Consider the following 21,379-nt stretch of genomic DNA (forward strand, 5'->3'; position numbering starts at 1 on the left):
GAGACAACCTGAAGGAGTCTCTTCTCTCCTTCAGACCTGGTATCATGTGCCTCTCACTGCTGGGTCGTGTAACCGGCTCCCATTATCCACATTTCCCAGGTGACAAAAGCTGAGGGGACAGACCAAAGAAATCATATCATCCACTTCCCAGTGGGTTTTCCTAATCCCTGACAGTCAGGCATGGGACCCACACTGGGTAGCGACAAAGCCTGGGCCCTGGGCTCCACTGTACTCTCATGCCGTCCATATCAGGAGGAAAACACAAGTCTCAGGCCACCGATGTCTCCCTCCCTGGCTCTGTCAGAGTCACCCTAGCTAGGCTACCTCTCTCTGCTTGTTCCCATCTTGGATGCCAGCCCCTATCACCTAGACACCCCATTCCCTCACCCCTGGCCTGGCCCTATCTCCTGAACTGTAGGGGCCTGCATCCCACACTCTGCAACTTTCATGGGTCCTTCCACACCGCCACTTCCTGTTTCAGGAAGTGAGAAAGCCCAGCGTCCGGGCTCAGCCTTCATCCCTCACTCCTGAATGCCATGAGTCGATGCCAAGACCACACCAGGAGGCCCCAAGCCTGGCAGCTCTGAACATCTCCAGACATCCAGACATCTCCTTCACCATCTCAAACAATGCCACAGAACCCAAGCACATCTCCCTTTGAAACCTAGTTTCTCCCTGGACTTTCTCACGGTTCTATAAAGGGTCCCATCACTAGGCTTCCCTCTCAACTATCATGACCCTTTTGCCCTCTTCCTCCACCACTAGACAATCACTGAGACCTGTTGGCTTTATTCCCTTGTCCCAGCTGGGCACATATATCTTCAGCCACCAAGCCCAACCCAACCCAGCATCCCCCAGTCGAATCTGGTTCACCCCCACAGCAGCAGGGATGGAAAATGGGCTTCCTAGCATGAGGCATCGCTCACCTTTTGTTTGCCCTGTGCTAAGAATGGTGCTGGGGAACACAGGTGGGTGTGGCTGGGTAATGTATGAGAATCCCTGAGCCCTTCCTCCATCAGGCCAAAAGGAGTGGTCTGGGGAGGGCCAGCAAGCCAAGATCATGAACTCTGCCTCCCCTGCTCCTTGTCTCTGAGTGCCACCACTGTGGTGTCTACACCCTTGAATACATAGTTCTGTTATAGAACACCCTTCTTTCTCCTCTCAAGACCCCCCAAGTCTAGGAACTTCTCTGAAGCCGTACACCCACCCCCATACACTTATCCCTTAAAGGCTGAGCATGGCTATCTCTCTATCAGTTGGGAACCCTTGAGGCTCTGTAACTCCCACCTCTCAGTATAAGCCCAAGGCCCAACACTCAGCTGTGGGGTGATGGGGGCAGCTCTTCCCAACGCGGGTAGGCTGTTGCCAGGAGGACTAACTTCACTGAGTGCCTACTTTGCGCACGCTTACTGGACCAGCTGAGCAGCTCCTTCCAGCCCTTGCCGTAGGCATCCTTAGGTCACTAACGTGCTGGTATTGGTGAGACTCCCAGCTTTCCTCTCCAGGAGGACAGATTCTACCACCTCTCTATGTGGGAATTCCCCATTCCTGATATCCACCAAGCAAGACATGTTGAGCGGGGACCTGAATTCACACCGCCCAGACAAGTGCTACCATTTTTTTTTCAGTACTAGAAATTGATCCCAGAACCCAGAGATACCTGAACTGTGCTCCCTAGTTCCTCTTAGTTTTTATTTTGAGACAGGGTCTTGCTGGGTTACACAGGTTGGCCTTGAATTCTCTGTCTTCTTGGTTCAGTCTTCATCCTCCTCACCCCCACCCTCCACCCCCACCAAGCAGCAATGATAATAAGCTTACATCACCTAGCCTAGCTCTAGTGATTATTTTAATTTTTTGGTTTTGGGGCTGTTGTTGTTGTTCAGACAGGGTCTCCTACAGCCCATACTTGACCTTGAACTCAGTAGTAGCTCAGGATAACCTTAAACTCCTGACCTTCCTACCTCATGCCTACTGGGATTACAATGTGCTGCCACACCTAGTCATGGTTTTGAGACAGGATCTCACCATATAGTAGCCCTGGCTAGCCTGAAACTCGCGCTGTAGACCAGGCTAGCCTCAAACTCACCGAGATCCACCTACCTCTGCCTCCCAGGCACTGGGAATAAAGGCTCAAGCCTCCATGCCCACTACTGTCCCCTAGCTCTGCTACTTCTCCCAGCTACCACATTGGAAACTGAACCCAGAGCCTCCTGCATGCTAGGCAACGACTCTATCCTCTGAGCTATATCCCAGGCCCCAATAAAATGACTTTTATTACCCCTTTGTCCTGAGAAAACTGAGTGAAATAGATCTCTGTCACTCCTCTCCTCTTCTCTTTTCTCTCTTCTCTCTCTCTCTCTCTCTCTCTCTCTCTCTCTCTCACACACACACACACACACACATACACACACAGAGAGAGAGAGAGAGAGAGAGAGAGAGAGAGAGAGAGAGAGAGAGAGAGAGAGACCGGGGACAGAGCAAGCCCCCTCCCTGTACCAAGGGTCCTCAGCAAGCACGATTCCCCTCCAGCCCCGTAGGCTGTCCTGGTGTCACGCTGGCAGGCCTCGTTATTTAATCTCTACCTCCCCGTAACTCGCCTTCCTCCAGGCTGTCTGTTTATCAGGCCAGCAGCACAAACTTGGACTCTAACAGTCTGTCTCCTCGGTGTGGCCCATTAATCTGGGCCATGGTACCTGCGCGCGGGCATGTAATAAACAACTTAGAGCACACGTTTATGGATTCAGCTATATCAGCAGCTTTCAATCCGATCGCACTTTATGGCACCTACATGAGGCTTTATATTGTTGCAATTACTCTGCTTTATATGCCGCCTCCTTGCCCCTTCATTTTACTTTATTTTTACATTTTATTCCTATTCTTCCTCGGCTGTTTCTAACAAGGCCGAGAGCTCAGCTCAGGAAACCTGCCTGGGGCTGGCCACGGTGGCTCACAGTGGCAACAAGGATAGGATGTGCCCCCCTCCTGGCCCACAGAGGATACCCCCACACCTACACCTGTACAAGCTGTCACAGCCGTCTCCCTCTAAAGAGTCCTGGAAGGGGGCCAACTAGATAGATTTGTCGCGCAAGAAAAAAAGTCCTCTCAGGGTGTATTTTAAGAGCTAGGAACAGGTGCAGAGTGGATGCCAAGGCTATAGGCAGTGCTGGGCCTGTGCTGACCCCCTAAAGAGGAGCCGGGCGCCTCTGGCAGGGCCCAGAGTACACAGAACGGCCATGACACCACCCTGTCCACACAGCAGGGGTGTTTCTTCGCCTTTGATTTCATAAGCTCTCTCGGGGAAGCTCTCATTCATTTCCGTCCTGTGTCCTGGAAGACCGACAGTGACATCGGCAGCTGTGGCAGTTCGTCAGTCACACAAGTGTGTTTGCACACCTCCCGACCAGCGTGTGCATGTCCCGTGCTGGAGACGTAGTGGCTGCCAGGACTAAGCATCAGCTCAGGGGCTGTGACAAAGCCATATGCTCAGCCTTAAGCTGTGATCATTCATACTGTCACGGGTCCGAAGTTAGAGACCAAGGTCGGGGAGGCACATGGCAGAGCTGGTAAGGACATGATTCCTGACAGGGACCTGTTGCCTGCTCATTCATTGTGTCCTCGTGTGGCTGAAGAAGAGAGGAAGGGAAAGAGGGAGGGAGAGAGAAACAGACTGAGAAGGGAGGAAGAGAGAGAGAGGAATGGTAACACAGCAGAGAAAGGTGACAGAGATAGAGAAGAAAGAGGCAAGAGATAAGAGATACTGAGAAGAGGGGGACGGGAAGGGAACAAGAGAGGCTGAAGGTACCAATCCCATGGTGGAGGTCACACCCTCCCAACCCTAGCCAATCTCATCAGCTCTACAGGCTCAGCTCCAAAGCTATCATGTCAGCAATAGAACCCCAACACATGAACCATCAGGAGACACAAGCCCACAGCCAGCACCACCTCAGCTCCCATGCCAACATCTGGACTGGTCCCATGTGGTCACCATAACAACATGCCACCACATGAAGAATTTTTAGCATAAGAACAGACTTTTTTGGTGGGTCTGGAGGTAAAATCGGAAGCCAAGGGGTCAGTAGGTCCCCATTCTCTCTCAGGGGGCTTTAGGGATCACCACAGCCTCCTCCGCTGCTTGCAGCTGGTGGCATCTGTGGCATTCCCTTCTTGGCTCCAGTCTCCACTTCCACCTTTACTTGGCTTCTCCCAAGTGGGTCTTGTATCTGGAGTCCCCAATTCCTGTGCAGAAGGATGCCGTTCCATTGGATGGAGAGCCCATCCCAATGCAATACCATGATCTCAGTTACACCTGCAAAGACCCTGTTTCCAAGTGAAGTCACATCCATAGCTGCCGAGTGGCCCTGAAGCAGGGGAGGAGACTAGTGGGAGAATCTCTTCCCTGAAGAGATGTAAATGCCTCCCGCTTCATTATAAGGTGTAAATGACATGCCAAAGTAGAATTACATCCAAGCCCCCCCGTCCGCCCAGGTGTACTAGTTGTTTTTCATTGCTCTGGTAAAACACTTTTGACTTCCGGTCTCAGAGGGAGAGTCCATGATGGCAGGGAGCCATGGCCGCAGGCAGCCAGGGCAAGGAGCCATGGCCGCAGGCAGCCGGGGCAAGAAGCTAAAAGAGCATCCATCACTCTTTCCGCTCAAACGTTAAGTAGAGCAAGCTCAAAGATGGGCAAGGGTGTAAACTCTCGTAGCCCACCCCCAGTGCATACTTCCTTCAGCAAAGTTCCCATAACCTCCCCAACAGTACCACCAACTGAGGGCCAAGAGTTCAAATGTGTGAGCGTGCGGAAGACGTTACTCATCCAAACCACAATACCAGGGTACCAATGAGTTTACCAGACTTACTTACAGAGCTTGGGAGAGGAGCTATGGAAAGGGGCTTGGAAACCCCAAAGCAGCCATATTGGAGTGTCTTCACCCCGCATGTTATTGGCTTCCCCCACAGCCATGTAGCTTCAAGCCCACAGAGTAAGCTCTACCACCACCCGAACTTGAAGCCTCCTGAAATTAGGGCTTAATTGCAGACAGATGGCTAAGAGGAGCAGCCAGAATCTCAGGTGAGAGTGCAGTCTCTCCCCACCCCTTCCTTCTCTGAGGGAATCTCAACCATCCACAGACAGGAGTCTAATGAACTCTTGCAAGCCCATGCTGCTGATCTGAGGAAGATGGCAGCCGCTTTGCTTGGAAGACTGTGTTCTCCACCCGGGAGGGACCGGACGCTGCTGTGTTGGGTGTAGAATGTGTGGGGTCTGGTACAGGGGTCAAGGATGAATGGCAAAGTAGGGTCAGTAAGGCGGAATTGGGCCAGGAGGAGTATTTTTGAGGGGAGTAGTGAGTGGAAGGGTGTGGCTGACTTGCAGGCCTCTGAGAGCAAAGGACTCCCCGCCCCCCAGAGCTCCCCTGACACTTAGACTCATGAGGAAAGGAAGAGGGCAGTCCCAAGTCTGCCCAGAGGTACAGCTATGGGACTTCCTGTATCGCCACCTACTCTGTGCTCTGAGGACCAAAGCCTCTGTGTAGCGCATGGGCAGGCAGAGACGGGCTCTCTGACTCCACCCTCCTAATACGTGACCTCTTCTCAGATGTCGGGGGACCTGCTGACCCCATCGCGCCAACCATCATCATCCCACCCAAGAACACTAGTGTTGTGGCCGGAACCTCGGAGGTGACCATGGAGTGTGTGGCAAATGCCAGGTGGGTGGCGCTTCTTTGGCTGAAGTGGAGCCAGGAGCGCAGTTGTCTTTGGGGAGGGTCTGGGAGCCCGGTCAGACGAAGACCCGTGAGAGCAGGAGGGATGGCAGGTGAACAATGTAGCTCCAGAGTGCCAGACACGCTCAACTGTGTTCCTTAGTCTTGGGTGTCCAAGGAAAAAGAGCCAGCCATGGGGAGTTGGTGGGAGATAGATTTTGCCCAGGCTGTGGAGCCAGAGGGTGGATCTCTGTGCTCCTAACACAGAGTGGTCCAGAGAGGGGAAGACGGTCCCTCAGAACCCTTATGTATGCGGGGTACATAGAAGTGGGTCGTGTATGGTAGATGACACACAAGGTGAGCCCAACATGGACTTTGTAAGGTATATTGTGTCTCACCAGTTCCCACAGAGGAGACTGTTAGATCGTCTCTGAGCTTCCTCCTAAGAGGACTGACTGTGTGATGAGAACTTTCCATGGGGCCTCTTTTCCCCCCAACATGACTTGGGTGCCAAGAGCCCTACAGCCCAGAAAGGGCAGGCACTCCACACACCATGTGGCCAAAAGCAGGGCTGAGCTGAAGCCAGTTCCCCTGGAAGCCCCAGCTTCCTGCTCCATGAGGGGCCTCAGTGTGCTCGTCTATGAGTGTGTCATGACACACAGGACACGCAGGGGGTGTCCTGACTGCAGCCTGTCCTGCCTGGGTACCCAGTGGAGGTCAAGTCATGTTGTGGCTGGAGAATTAGACTGACAGTCCCAGTCCCTCCAACTGAGGATTCCAGAGGATTTTTCTGGAAGATTCTGAGTGCCCCAAATAGCTAGCCCCACCCCACATGGGGAGTTCCATCCTTAGGAACCACTAGGAACTAGCAAACCAGGTCCCTGGAGTTTGGAGTACAGGGATCCATGGTGGTGGGAAGGGAGCTGAACTCTCCTTACCTCTCAAAGATAAGGGTGGGTTTGTCTGTCTGCCCTTGTGTCGGATCTCTCCTTATCATTTCCCCTCACCCTCCATGAATTTTAGGTCACATATTAAAAGAAGGGAAGGTGTGGGCCCTGGGAGAGCTGAGCTGTGGGACAGGCTCTTTCAGAGCTGTGTGTGCAGCTACCACTGTGTACCGGCCCTGTTGGGAGCATTGTCCGTGACTGACAGGCTCCCCTGTCACTCAGGGCTGCTACAGTTGCCCCCATCCTACAGATGGGAAAGCTGATCTTCAAGGCATTTTAGGAACTTGTCTTAAAGCTTCCTTCCACTAGGAAGTGACAAGGTGCTAGCCAGCTCCATCCTGCTCCTTACCATACTTGCCCTACTGCCCCCCATCGCCTTCCAGACACCCTTGTCTGAGGGCGGCTTTGCTTCCCTGGTCCCCTAGGCCTCTGATCAAGCTGCACATCGTCTGGAAGAAAGACGGGGCCCTGCTCTCCAACGGTATCAGTGATTACAACCGCAGGCTCACCATCACCAACCCCACTGTCAGCGACGCCGGCTACTACCAGTGCGAGGCCGTGCTGCGCAGTAGCAGTGTGGCCCCCGTCACCAGGGGAGCCTACCTCTCGGTGCTGGGTAAGTCAGGGAAAGTACTGGGGCTCATCTGCTGTGGGAGAAGGAAGGAGCAAGCAGAGACCACAGCAGGTGTGGCCAGCTGCCATCTCCACCGTGGCTAAATATAAAAGCAATAAGCCTCTAATCCTGTCTCCTGGTCCTTCCTTGGCAGAGCCCCCTCAGTTTGTCAAAGAGCCCGAGAGACACATCACAGCAGAGATGGAGAAGGTGGTGGACATCCCCTGTCGAGCCAAAGGTAACACAGAGGCAGGGGTGAGGGAACAAGGACCCCAGACCTCCAGCCTCTCCCACCCCTGTCAAGACATCTTTAAGCCCCACCTCCCTCTTCAGACCACATCCCTAAACAGTGACAGGCTGGCTAGGTGCTGGCACCCAGGAAACAAACAGCCAAATTACCGTAATCTCGGGCTGCAAATCAACCCACGTAACTCCAGGGTTACAAATGAGCCCAAATTACCGTAATTTCAGGACAGGTGACAGACCCAAATTGCCCATAATTTGAGAGTTGTAGACAATGCCGAATCACCATTTTGCCAGCATCCGCAGACCTCGTGTGTCTTACCTGAATGAGTGTCACCCACTCAGCCCATTTGAGGTGGGGGTTGCCTGGCTTGGTCCTCTCCCTGCTGGTCCTACTTAACCCGCAGTTTCCCATGCTCACTGTCCCCATCCTGACAGAGCCGAGCCTAAAGGCAGCTATAATCAGGGGATAGAGAGTAAAAGGGTACTGTTGCTTGGAGTGTCAGAGCTGAAGCATCCTAGCAGCCAGTGGCTGAGGCAGGAGAATTGCTGTGAGTTCCAGGCTGCCCAGAGAATAGAGAATCCTGAGCCAGGGAGTAGATATGGCCCAAGTAGCGTAGAGGGGTTTGCGGAGCTGCAGCTCTCCTGAGACCCTTGGGCAGAGGCAAAGACGAGGACCTGTGGGAACAGAGGAGTGGCAGGTGGACACTGCTGCCGCCTAATCTCAGCAGGGTCACTCACTCTTGGCCACCCAAGGGGAGTAAGCCAGGCTGCGTCCACAGATGAACCATGTAGCCAGATCCCTCCTGTTTTCCAGCGTACATATTTGCAAAGAGATGAAGAAACCAATAAACAAATAAAGATGCCTTATTTCATCTCATTCAAAATGCCACGAGCCGTGAGGTGCCCCCTTATTTTATGTGCCACTAAGAAAGAAAAAAGGCTGCCAATTAAATCATGACAAGCTGTCGATTGTAAGCCACACCCTGATCCCCCATCATGTTGCAATGAATAGCAGGGAATCGGTGTTGTCCAATGGATGAAGCACGGTGGTGATGAACTGCAGGGTGGGAGGGTGCAGGGGGTGGGTGCAGAGCTGTGGCTGCCCCTTGAGAGTGTAGAATGCCCCTGGGGAAGTCAAGTTTGAGCAGAGTCAGAGGGAGGGAGGATGAAGGGGACTTTGGGAGAACCAAGAGACATCCATGAGGAGAAAGAACCAGACCAAAGGATGAAGACATCCATCTTCCTCTGTGTGAAGACCAGAGATGGGACTTCTGGGCACCTGCCACAGGACAGAAGCCTCTCTGCCTGCTTCTCCACCTGGGCTCCATTGTCAGGGGTTTGGGAGTGGCATGGGGGTTAGCACAATATACAGAAGGCTGAGCTAAGCATTACAGTAAAAAATTAAAACCACACCTGCCATCCCTGCTCAAGAGGCTAAGGAGAGAGGGTTGACATGAGTCCAAGGCTAGCCTGGGCTATAGTGACTTCCAAGACAACCTGGGCTATCGAGCAGGACCTTGTCCAAAATACGTAAGAATAATAATAATGAAGATGTAGAAGTCAATGAATGCGAAGCCAGGGATGGAGAGTTTGCTCAGTTGGCAGTGTTTGCATAGCATGGGCAAAACCCTGCTTTAATCCCCAGCACTGTATAAACCAGGCGTGGTATCACACACCCTTTGTAATACTAGCTCTTGGGAGGTCAAGGCAGGAGGATCAGAAAGTCAAGGTCATCCTTGGCTACTTTGAGAGTTCATGGGAAGCCTGGGCTACATAAATCTCTGTCTCAAAAATAACAATAGGGCCTGAAGAGATGACTGGCAGTTAAGAGCCATTGTTGCTCTTGCAGGGGACCTAGGTTTGACTCCCAGCACCCATATACATGGTAATTCACAAGGACCCATAATTCCAGATGTCCTCTTCTGAACCCTATGTGCACCAGTTACATATATGATGTAATACATACAAGTAGGAAGAATACTCATACACATAAATACATATAATAATAGTAATAATTATTATTATTAATAGCTCAGAGGTTAAAAGTTCATACTACTTATGCCAAGGACCTGGGTTCAGTTCCCAGGATTCACATCAGGATTCTTACCACCTACATCTCCAGGTCTGGGTGGGATGGATGCCTCTGGCTACTTTGGGCACACACACACACATACACGCGCACAAGCGCAAGCACGCACATAATTTAAAATGCAAGACTTAATATAATGGAAGCAGATGGGATGCCTCTTTGGGTAAAGGTGCTTGCCAAAAAAAAAAAAAAAACCCTGACAATCTGGGTTCAATGCCTGGAACCTACATAAAGGAGAAAACTAACCTCACAAAGCTGTCCTCTGGCCTCCACATACGTGCAGTGGCACATGCTTGCCCTCTCCCCGTAATGGTACATAAACATTTAAACGACAATAATAATGAACCTCCCCTCTAAAAAAAAAATCGCCAGTGAAGCATTTCTGTGGAAGACTGATTCTAAGAAATTTTAATTTTCTGAAAAATCTCTTCTGTATGCCAAAAGTCTTGAGAGTTTTCCAAGAACAAACTCCCTAAAATCAATGTCTAGGAGAAGCTTCTAGAAAGCAAAGCGCCCTAGGACCTCCTGCAGACAAGGGGACATAGTGGCTGACGGTGGCCCTGGCCTCCTACAGGGGTGCCACCTCCCTCTATCACCTGGTACAAGGATGCTGCATTGGTGGAGGTGGAGAAGTTGGCCCGCTTCAAGCAGCGCAGCGATGGCAGCCTGCAGATCAGCGGCCTGCTGCCCGATGACACCGGCATGCTCCAGTGCTTCGCCCACAATGCCGCTGGAGAGGCGCAGACCTCCACCTACCTGGCCGTCACCAGTAAGTGCCCTCCCTGTGCTGCCCCTGAGCTGCCCCATGAGGCACAGTGTCCCTCCCCACTGCTGAGGAGTACGGTGGGTCGGGACCGCACTAGGAGAGGAGCCTATCCCTTGTGGCACCAGCTCATCGGGTCCTTTCAGCACCGCATTTTGCCAGAGGAAAGGGAACCCTGCTCCCTCGTGACCATCTTCAGAGGTCCTAGGATTCCTGATGCCCTTGGAGAAGAGCCAATCCCATTTGCTGTGTCAAGACACAGGAGTCCCCCAGGGTCCTGGAGCCCCAGCACGAAGGCAGCTCTCAACTTTGCATTCTTAGACAAGCTACTGCGTGTTCACTGGAGGTCAAGTCCTACTGACTTTGTCACTGAGGGTGTAAGCTGCCCCCTGGGCTCTCGGTTTCCCCTCAGTGGAGGCCTGAGGTTCCAGAAGGCAGAGCTATCCTGACAGGTGCATCTAGACCTCTCATAGGCCTCCCTGCAAAAGACCCTGTAACACCAAGGCCAGCGGATGGAGGAGAGGGCCCATCTTTTTGTGGGCTCGGAGCTTCTGGCCCCTGGTTAGGTCTCTTCCTAGGTTAATAGATCCTGCTGTCTTCCTCTACAGGCATTGCCCCTAATATCACCAGGGGCCCCCTTGACAGTACGGTGATTGACGGAATGTCGGTGGTCCTGGCGTGTGAGACCTCGGGGGCACCGCGACCTGCTATCACTTGGCAGAAAGGTAAATGGGACGGACATTCAGAGGGCATAGCCATGTGACGGTCGAGGACAGCACAAATCTCATTTCAGGAGCTAGGCAAATCGAGTTCCATGTGTATAATTGGGAAGGCTGTACAATGTACCACCCATCTTCACAAACCATGTTGCTCTGTGTTTTTCTGTCTCTCTCTCTCTCCAAGGCCAGACCCAAGACCTCTTACATCCCACTGCAAGAGGTCAGTCCTGACCTGGTGGTATCTTTATCCATCTGCCTGTCTATCAGTCTATCTCTTTATCTCTGTCTCTCTCGCGCACGTCTTCCCTGCACTGCCCCAGTGCACCCCCCCCCATTCGTCCCTCTCCTCCTCAGCTCCCCTGAAGGTGACTCTCCCCAGAAGCATTTTGCCAGAGGAAAGGGAACCCTGCTCCCTCGTGACCATCTTCAGAGGTCCTAGGATTCCTGATGCCCTTGGAGAAGAGCCAATCCCATTTGCTGTGTCAAGACACAGGAGTCCCCCAGGGTCCTGGAGCCCCAGCACGAAGGCAGCTCTCAACTTTGCATTCTTAGACAAGCAGGATATACCCATACCTTGTCCTGCCTTCTCTTCCCAGCCCAAATGCAGCTGCCTCCAGGCCATGGCTGGCCGATGCTAGCAGCAATAGCACACAGAGCGTGGCCTCCTCTGGTGAAGGGCAGACATGGTGGTGGGTGGAGAAGTGGCAAAAAGGGTGGCCCATAAGGGGTACCGCTACCCTGTGTCCCTGTCAGCCTGGGCCTGTCACCAAGCCCAAGCTCAGGCCTGTCTCCAACCCATTTAACATTTCCAGAGCTGGGTGGGTTCCTGAGACCTTCTAGGACTGAGCATCTAAGGCCAACATCAAGGCTGCCTCTGACACCCCGGCAATCACTTTGTCACCTCAGGGGAACGCATCTTAGCCAGCGGCTCTGTTCAGCTGCCTCGCTTCACCCTGCTGGAGTCTGGCAGCCTGCTCATTAGCCCAACCCACATCTCTGACGCCGGTACCTACACCTGTTTGGCCACCAACTCTCGGGGAGTCGACGAGGCCTCGGCAGACCTGATCGTATGGGGTGAGTGACTCTTCATAGTGGCGGGCTGCCAGCATCTGCACTTTCATATTGTGTTGCTGACACAGCCAAGGCTCTTCCTGTCACAGGGATGGTGACAAATTAACTTAGAAGCCAAGAACCAGGGGGTGATGGCTCTGCCAGCAAGGCCATGGGATGGGGAGGCTGTACCATGCTTGGCTGAGTCCAGAGATCTGTAAAAAGCTGTCTTGTATATTTTAGGGGCAGAAATCAACACAAGGCCAGAGTGTAAATATTTTTGACTCTGTGGGCCAGACGTTGTCCCTCTCAGCCCCTTTCCTGCCCTCGTGCTGCCAAGAAAGCAGCTGAGACATTAGTGGCATTGGTGGCATAGTGGTAAGGCCCATTCAGGTGAGCCACCTGGAGCTGATCAGCCTGGAGAGATGCCAAAAGACATCTCAAGCCTCTTCCACTTGGGGTGTACACCCCGACTATGGCCACCTGTCCAGGCTGAACCCTAGGCCCTGGGGTGAATAACTAGACCCTGCCTGTCACCAACAAGCTGCCCTAATGGTCCTGATGACTCTCAGCTTGCAGTTTCCCTTCCCTCCCCGGCACTCTGAGTCCCCAGCATGTTTGTGGTTTCTAAGAATCAGTGTCCCTGGGACATTTTGTCCTTTCCACTCTTCTGAGACTTTTATATGGTATCCACACCTGTCTACACATGAGATCATCGCACATCCTCTCCTAACATCTGGATGTACAGCCCCAGATCACCCCAGGAATGTCCCTCCTGTGCCAGCCCCACATCCCTGCCACCATGTCCCTGCTTGCCGCACTGTCTCTACCTTGTCTTACAGCCCGGACCCGCATCACCAAGCCCCCCCAGGACCAGAGTGTCATCAAGGGCACCCAGGCCTCCATGGTGTGCGGAGTGACCCACGATCCTAGAGTGACTATCAGGTACTCCAGGCAAAGTGGCGGGGGTTGCTGATGTTAGGATGACATCATGGGGAGCTGATCCCAGAACTGGGTATGCATGAGGCTGAGCGAGCATCTGGGGACCGCGCTGTGAGAGCTGTGTGGACAAAGTGGAAGGCAGAGAAACAGAACAAGGAGGAAGATTTGGGAGATGGCTCAGAGCTAAGAACACTTGCTGTGTAAGCATAAGGACCTGAGTTCAAATCCCAGCCCCCAAAAGTTGGATGCAGCTGCATACATATATCCAAAGCAGGATGTAGCTACATAGATGCTTACATAGATGCCCTGTAGAGAGGCAAAGGAGGACTGTTGGAGCTTGCTCAGCCTAGTGCCAGGTTCAGGACGAGACACCGTCTGAAGAGAGCTATAGACAGGACACCTAATATCCACCTATGGCCTCCACATACATGCATATACACCATGAACATATTACACAATATACTGAACACATGTGTGCATATGTGCACACACACTACACATACATGTGCATATGCACCATGCACATATTGTACACACACAGTACACATGCGTGCGTATGTGCACATACACTATATACATGTGCGTATACACCATGTATATATTGTATACATACACTATACACACGTGCATATACACCATGTACATATTGTACACATATACTACACACATGTACATATACACCATGTGTATACTGTACACATACACTACCCACACATATGCATATACACCATGAACATATTGTACACATACACAACACACACATGTGCATATACACCATGGACATATTGTACACAACACGCACATGTGCATATATATGTACACCATGTACATATTGTACCCATACACTATGCACACGTGTGCATATTTGCACATAACTACACATACATGTGCATATACACCATGTACATATTGTACACAACACACACATGTGCATATATATGTACACCATGCACATATTGTACACATACACTACACATGCATGTACATATACACCACACATGCATGTGCATATACACCATGCACATATTGTGTGCATACACTACACACATGTACATAGATAACATGTACATTTTGTGAACATATGTTGCACATACAAAGAAAAGGCACCACAAAGGAGGAGAAGGAAGGGAGGAAAGGAAAGAAAGGCATTTAGGATGAAGAGATGGAGGACTCCAACGTGCATGCTCCCTACTTTTCAGACCCCCAACGAACCTCTTGTGAACTAATTAGTTTAAGCACCTATTGTAAGGTCTTCATGTCTTATTTTAATAGTCATCATGGAGAGATCTGGTTAGGAAGACAAAGAGGGGGATGGAGAGATGGCTCAGCGGTTAAGAGCATTGGCTCTTCTTCCAGAAGACCTAGATTCAATTCCCAGCACCCACATGGCAGCCCACCACTGTCTGTAATTCTACCTGTTTGTAATACATGCAAAACATCAATATACATAAAAATTTTAAAAAGAATAATACAAAGAGATGAACATAAAGATAGGGCAGAAGGTGACCCCAGGGGATGACCATGAAAGAGGTCTTGTAAGGGAAAATCCCTGAACTGAAGTCACCCCTTCCCCACTATGGGGAAGCCAGGACCTTGACCTTAAGGTATGTAGTCCCTCAAGAGCTCAGTGTGGCTCTGGAAGCCAGTGTAGTGGCTGAGAAAGTCATCTGTGTACTGAAGTTTCCAAATACCCAAACTTGAGCAAGGACACCCGGTGTACCCCCAAACTGTAAGAAGACTGGCAGCTACAACCAGGAGGCTGTGTGGTGTCCCTTCATGCTCTCCTGGGAGCTCCAGAAGGCTGGGAATCGGAGTAACTGCCTCTTGAGAAGATCCCAGCATGTTGCTGTCCTGCTAATGAGCAGTAACACTATCACACAATTGGCATGGAGGCCAACGGGGTGAGCACTCCTGCCTCCCGCAGACAGGGCCTCTTAGCTACACAACTGTATCCTGGGGCGCCACCTGCTGGTCACTTGGAAGAGGACCGGAGCAGAGTCAGCCAGTCAGTACAGCGTTCTGAGGAAGCAGGATTGCAGGACAGCAGGCAAGGAATGACTCGTGAAGGGTTTGACGTGGACCTTTGGGGGCATTTTCACATGCCAGCACAGAACACAGACATAAGCCTGAAATCACGCAGAGCTGGTCGGGATGTAGGCAGATCAATTTCAGGATCCTTAGTCATGACTTATTCAGACTTTTCTCTAAAAGAAAAAGTTAATAAAGCAACTGTGAACCTGCCCTCAGGGAAAAGCCACATCCGTGCCGCTGGGACTCATGGTCTGGCATAACATGGTAGTGTCCTTTTCTACAGCCACTAGTTGAAAAACCTAAGTAACCACTGTTAACTCAGCAACTGTTTCCATTGCATGCGTGTGTGAATATTTGTGTGTGTGCATATGTGCCCTGTGTGTGTACACACGCATACGTGTGTGTTTGTGTGTGGATATATGTGTTTGTATACGCGAGTGCATAAGTGCCTCTGTGTGTGTGAATATGTGTGTGCATGTGAGTGTGTATGTGCCTTACGTGCACATGTGGGAGTGTGAACGTGTGTGCATGGGAGTGCATATGTGCCTTGTGTGCACACACATGTGTGTGTGTCTATGGGAGGAGTGCATATGTGCCTTGTGTGCACACACATGCGTGTGTGTGTGTCTATGGGAGGAGTGCATATGTGCCTCTGTGTGTGTGTGCGTGCATGTGCGCATGTACATGCGTGAGCATGCAGACCAGAGATAGACATCAGGTGCCTCTCTCTATCAGTCTCTAAGGGTTTCTCACTAAACCTGGAACTTACAGCTTGGCCAGATCAGCATGCCGGTGAGCCCCAGAGATCTCCATGCCCAGGCATTGAGATAACACACATGTATGGCCCTGCCCAGCTTTCTACATGGTGCTGAAGGGCCAAATTCGGGTCCTCATGCTTGCATAACAAGCAGCATATCCACCGAGCCATCTGCCCCAGTCCTTCCGTTGATATTTATGTATTAAAATGTCACTTATTTCTATTTCAGGAAGACAGTGCGTCTTATTACACTTCTGGGTGGTTCCTGATCTAATAGAACTTGGGGTACCCTTGCTTCTACAGACCCACTCTCTGGGTTTCCCAGCAACTTACAAATAGGAACCCCCTGGTGAAACTTTCCTAGAAGTCATTTGTAGCATGATTAATAAAAACCCAGAGACAGGGACTGGAGAGATGGCTCAGTGGTTAAGAGCACTGCCTGCTCTTCCAAAGGTCCTGAGTTCAGTTCCCAGCAACCACATGGTGGCTCACAACCATCTGTGATGACATCCGGTGCCCTTTTCTGGCATGCAGGCAGACACAATACTTTATACATAATAAATAAATAAATCTAAAAAAAAACCCCAGAGACAGAAATTGGGGTTCAACGTGAAGATCAGAAAAGCCAAATAGCCAGCCACTGGCTCTTACCTCTACCTCAGTTCGAAATGGCGATCCTGCCTCTGGGAATCTCAGAATGAGACTGTGTGTGAGAGCTGTCTCCTCCCATTTTATAATCCTATCTAGGGATGGGATTAAAGGTGTGCACCACTACCACCCAGTTTCTGTGGCAAACTAGTGTAGCTACAGGGATTAAAGGTGTGTGTCACCACTGCCTGGTCTGTAAGGCTGACCAGTGGGGCTGTTTTACTCTCTGATCTTCAGGTAAGCTTTATTTGTTAAAATACAAATGAAATATCACTACACACATCCCCACCTGAGGCTGAAGTAGCCATGCCACATAATCTTCTTATGAGGAGAGGAGAAAGAAGTGAGCTCTCGTCACCACCTCCTCCTCTGCAAATTGGTAGGATGGATACCTATTCGATCCAAAACACTGGCCCTTTGTCTCTACTCCCAGCCTGTGTCCCTCGGGTGGTGCAGGCCCCTGCTGTCCCCCGCAGCCTTGAGATAAATAGGTGGGGAGGGAAAAATCTCAACATTTTGAAAGCTCCCCAGTGATTCTGATATTTTTTCCCAAGAAACAGGGTATTCTAGCTACCAAGCACAATGGGGTTCCCTGAGCAGGCTAGAAAGGGGTAAACCGATCACACTGAAGCCTTGGATGCTCAAATCCCAAGTGATGTGTTGTCAAGACAAAGCTGGGCCCCAGGGATGAGGCCCAGACAGCTGCAAGCTGCCAGCATAGAATGTCTCTAAAGCCATTCTAGAAGAATCTATTTGGTATCTAGGTCCAGATCTAGACAGAACCTGATGGATACACTCAGAGACATTATTACTATTAATAAATATTTTTTATTTACTTTTACTATGTAATGAATCGATTACATTTTAGGAGGAGAATGCAGATCAACCAAAAAGGAAAAGGATGGAGAAAAACACCAGCTAACAGTTCCCCTTAATTAGACACCGTCGCTAATGATATTTGAGTTCCATTAAGGGAGCCAGACATTCTCTGTTCTCTAATCTTTTTTCCCTTAAGGACCTACTGTGCCCCGTGTGCCATGTCAATAAATATTTTTGCATCAACTCAATTACAGGATTGCTTGGAGTCCATTGTGTGGGTGAAATATAGTTTGCCAGTTCACACTGACTGCATTTTTTTTTATTATTTCTAAATTTTTGCTAATATGGAGAAATCTCATTATAAGCGTTCTGGTATCCAAATTGTTGGCACGTCTCTGATTTGCTCAGGATTGTCTATTGTGATCTAGAGCCGAAAGGGTCCCAGAAGGACCACTGGCCACATGATTTGACAGACAGTTATATAACTAGATTCGTCTGGAAATTGTCTACCCTCATGAGCTGAAGAGACTTGGAGGTTATTCATATTTTTACTTATTTTAACTTTGATTTGTGAAAAAATAATGCCAAGAGTGTGATTTGGGGTCAGAGGTGTGTGTGTGTGTGTGTGTGTGTGTGTGTATGTGTGTGTGTGTGTGTGTGTGTGTGTGTGTCTGTGTGTGTGTGTCTGTGTGTGTGTGTGTGTGTCTGTGTGTGTGTGTGTGTGTCTTTGAGATAAGTTCTTATCATATAGCCCAAGGGCTGAAACTTGTAGTCATTCCCCCGTTTCAGTGCTAAGATGACAGACATGAGCCACCATGCCTGGCTAAGTATAGGTTTTATTTAATTTTGTAAGAAACCATCCAAGCCAAGGTTGATGGTACACATCTTTAATCCCTGGACCCAGGAGGCAGAGGCAGACAGATCTCTGTGGGTTAGAGGCCCTCTTGGTCTACATAGTAAATTTAGGCCGTCCAGGGCTACATAGAGACCCTGTGAGAAGAGGCGGGGAGAAAACAAGCACCCAACCGTCTTCCAGATTGATGGTGCACGTCTTGGAGGAACGGAGTATTCCCCTGGCAGGCTCTGGGTGATTGATGCTGGCCATTCTTAGTTGTGGTGTGGCTCTTGTTCTTGTTGCTGTTCTGAGGTTTGTTTGTTTGTTTTTTTTTAATTATGCACATATGTGTCTGGGGATGGGGTATGTGCCTATAAGTGCAGTGCCCATGGAGTCCAGAAGAGGGCGTCAGAGCCTTTGGAGCTGGAGTTACAGGCAGTTGTGAGCTTCCTGACCTGGTGCTGGGAATGGAATTCCAGTCCTCTGTAACTGTATACACTCTCCACGACTGAGCCTTCAGTCCAGCCCATTGGCTGCTCTAATTTGCGTTTCTCCGTGGCCTAGGAGGAGAACATCTCATTTCTGCTTCCCTCTGTGTGTGTCTTCATCAGACAGGTGCCTGTCAAGGACTTCAGCCGGTTTTTAATCAGGCATTTGTTTTCTTATGGTTGAGTTTTAAGAAGTCTCTGTATATTTTGGATAACAGTGCCTTATCAGATATTTGTTGTGCAAATATTTTTCTCCCAGTCTGTGGCTTCTCTTTTCAGTCTCTTGGCAATATCTGTAGAAGAGCAGAAAATTTTAATTTTGACAAAGTCCATTTTATCAACCCTTTCTCCCAGGGATCAGGCATTTCATGTAGTATATGGAGTTAGTACCAAAGGCGAGACTGTGCAGATTTTACATTATCCCCTAGCAGCTGGGGGATCCTGCATCCTACATTTAGATTTGTGACCAATTTTGAATTAATTTTTTGTGACAGGTATGAGGCTTGTGACTACAGCTTTATCTGTTCTGTATGTGACATCCCGTGGTTCCAGCATCGTTTATGGAAAGGACATTTCCTTTTGTCTTATCCTCGTCTGTTGTTGGGAAGGAATTTGTACATTGTTTTATTGTGTGGACCTGTGGAAGGCAGAGGAGAACCTGGAGGAGGAGTCAGGTCTTTCTTCCCACCGTGTGGATGCTTGAGTCATCTGGTTGTCGGGAAGCATCTTTACCCTCCGAGCCATCTCACCAGCTCTGTTTTTTTTTTTTTAATTTTATTCATTTTTATTTTATGGGCACTTCTGTTTTGCCTGTGTGAAAGTAGAATTGGAACAGGAGTTAAAGACATTGTGAGCCACCATGTGGGCGCTGGGAATTGAACCCTGGTCCTCTGGACGAGCAGCCAGTGCTCTTAACCATTGAGCCATCTCTCTCCAGCCACCAGCTCTGTTTTTGTTTGGGTTTTATGTCATTGAGTCATTACAGAAACCAGATTTTATAGCACAGAGGTCAGTCAATAAACCATTTCTATAAAGGACCAGAAGTAACTGTTTTAGCTTTGAGAGCCACATTGTCTTTGTCACCACTAAGCAACTCCATCTGTAATATGTCCACAAACAGGTATGTCCATGTTGCGATAAAACTTCCTTATATGGGGCCTGGAGAAGTGGCTGAGCAGTTACTGCTCTTCCAGAGGACTTGAGTTTGATTCCCAGCATCTATATGGGAGACCACAATTATCTGTAACTCCAGTTCCAGGGAATCCAGTGTTCTTGTCTGTACTCCACAAGCACTAGGCACACACACACACACACACACACACACACACAGAGTGCACATATACATGCATGCAAGCATACACTCATATGCACAACATAAAAACAATAAATCTTTGTTTCATTTTTTAAAAATAAATATATAAGCATGTAATGGGCCATAGCTCACTGAGCCCACTATAGAATATCTACATTCTGGATTGGTACACATACTGTCCTATGCTGCTAACCTATCCTTCTAGCCCTTGTATTCCTAATTAGAATCAAGTACCTATTAATTAGATTGGCGTTTAGTAACAAATGCTTCCCAGGCAGGGACATATGCTCCCTGGAGCATCATGGCCTAAAGCAAAGAGTGTCTGCTTGCCATGAGTATCTCTTAAGCAGCAGTAACTCTCTGCAAATAGATCTGCTTTTAAGGAAAAGCCTGCTCACTCCGCGGACGCTAGCAAGGATCATTCTTTTCCGGGTAACGAGATGAATGGGAAGTGACTGCTATTGTCCATTTCTAAGCATATATTAAAAGCCTTTAAAATTAACCTGGCAGTTTCACTGATGATAATTTATCTTCAAAGAAGTGGAGTGCAGGTAAACATTTTTCAGCAAGGGTGTTCATCACATTATTAGCTACAGTAGAGGGAAAGGCGGTAACAGTATGTCCAACACTCGCGAGTCAGTGGTGTGACAAGGGGACTGTATGCGAACCTCCTGCCTCTGAGTGATTGTATTTTTTATGTATGGTATAGAAATAACACATGAAAAGAGCATATGATGCTTTGTTGAGAAAAGACAGTTTTAAAAACAGTATATATGAAAATGTGGAGTATGGATGGATGGATGGATGGATGGATGGATGGAAACTTAGATAGGCAAGTCGTAGGTAACTAGAGTGAATGGGTGGATTGATAACTAGAAATTATTGATATACATATTCTTCAAAGAATACATCATGGCTGACTCTTGCTGACCCTTTGCCATGTTTGGGACTCCCCTAAGTATTCCATATTGGCTCCACCAGCCCTACTACCTTAGGAAGTCAGAGGGTCCTACGTGTTACAGATGGCAAACTGGGTCACAGATGGTTAAATAAACCTACCCAAGATCACATCGCAAGCTGCTGGTGACAGGGACAGCCTTTGGCCAGAGCTTATAACTCCAGGAGAGAGCATTACTGCAGCCCCCCAGCAGAGCACAGAAGAATCTAGAAATAGAGATTTATGTTCCCATATTAATCGTAGGCTCCCAGTACTGGAAAACTTTTCTTTTCCATGGTCCTTCTTTTCCTCGTTTGTTTGGTTGGTTTTGACTTTTTTTTTTCTTGCCAGTAGTTAACACCTCTGTTGATTTTTCTATTTAAACTCAGGGTTAAAATACCGCAGGTATACCTTCACTGGTAGTCTTTCATTCTCTACCTCCAGGTAACCTTAGGACCTAAGGCTGACCCACTACTGTCCC

The 21,379-nt window shown here is 49.5% G+C and overlaps 1 protein-coding gene across 1 annotated transcript in view; it reads left to right on the forward strand.

Moving 5' to 3' along the window:
* The window catches only part of Sdk2 (sidekick cell adhesion molecule 2), a 157,225-nt gene that overhangs the window by 55,726 nt on the left and 80,120 nt on the right, over nucleotides 1-21,379 (forward strand). Inside the window, exons 5-11 of the mRNA XM_041635933.1 lie at nucleotides 5,597-5,708; nucleotides 7,075-7,265; nucleotides 7,417-7,500; nucleotides 10,172-10,366; nucleotides 10,969-11,085; nucleotides 11,986-12,153; nucleotides 12,972-13,074. Of these exons, the coding sequence (XP_041491867.1) occupies nucleotides 5,597-5,708; nucleotides 7,075-7,265; nucleotides 7,417-7,500; nucleotides 10,172-10,366; nucleotides 10,969-11,085; nucleotides 11,986-12,153; nucleotides 12,972-13,074 (970 nt within the window). The remainder of the gene's footprint in view (nucleotides 1-5,596; nucleotides 5,709-7,074; nucleotides 7,266-7,416; nucleotides 7,501-10,171; nucleotides 10,367-10,968; nucleotides 11,086-11,985; nucleotides 12,154-12,971; nucleotides 13,075-21,379) is intronic.

The sequence above is a fragment of the Microtus oregoni genome, unplaced genomic scaffold (assembly GCF_018167655.1).
Source record: "Microtus oregoni isolate MIOR12 unplaced genomic scaffold, Mior012 000048F_ref0000485, whole genome shotgun sequence".
NCBI classification, from domain to species: domain Eukaryota; kingdom Metazoa; phylum Chordata; class Mammalia; order Rodentia; family Cricetidae; genus Microtus; species Microtus oregoni.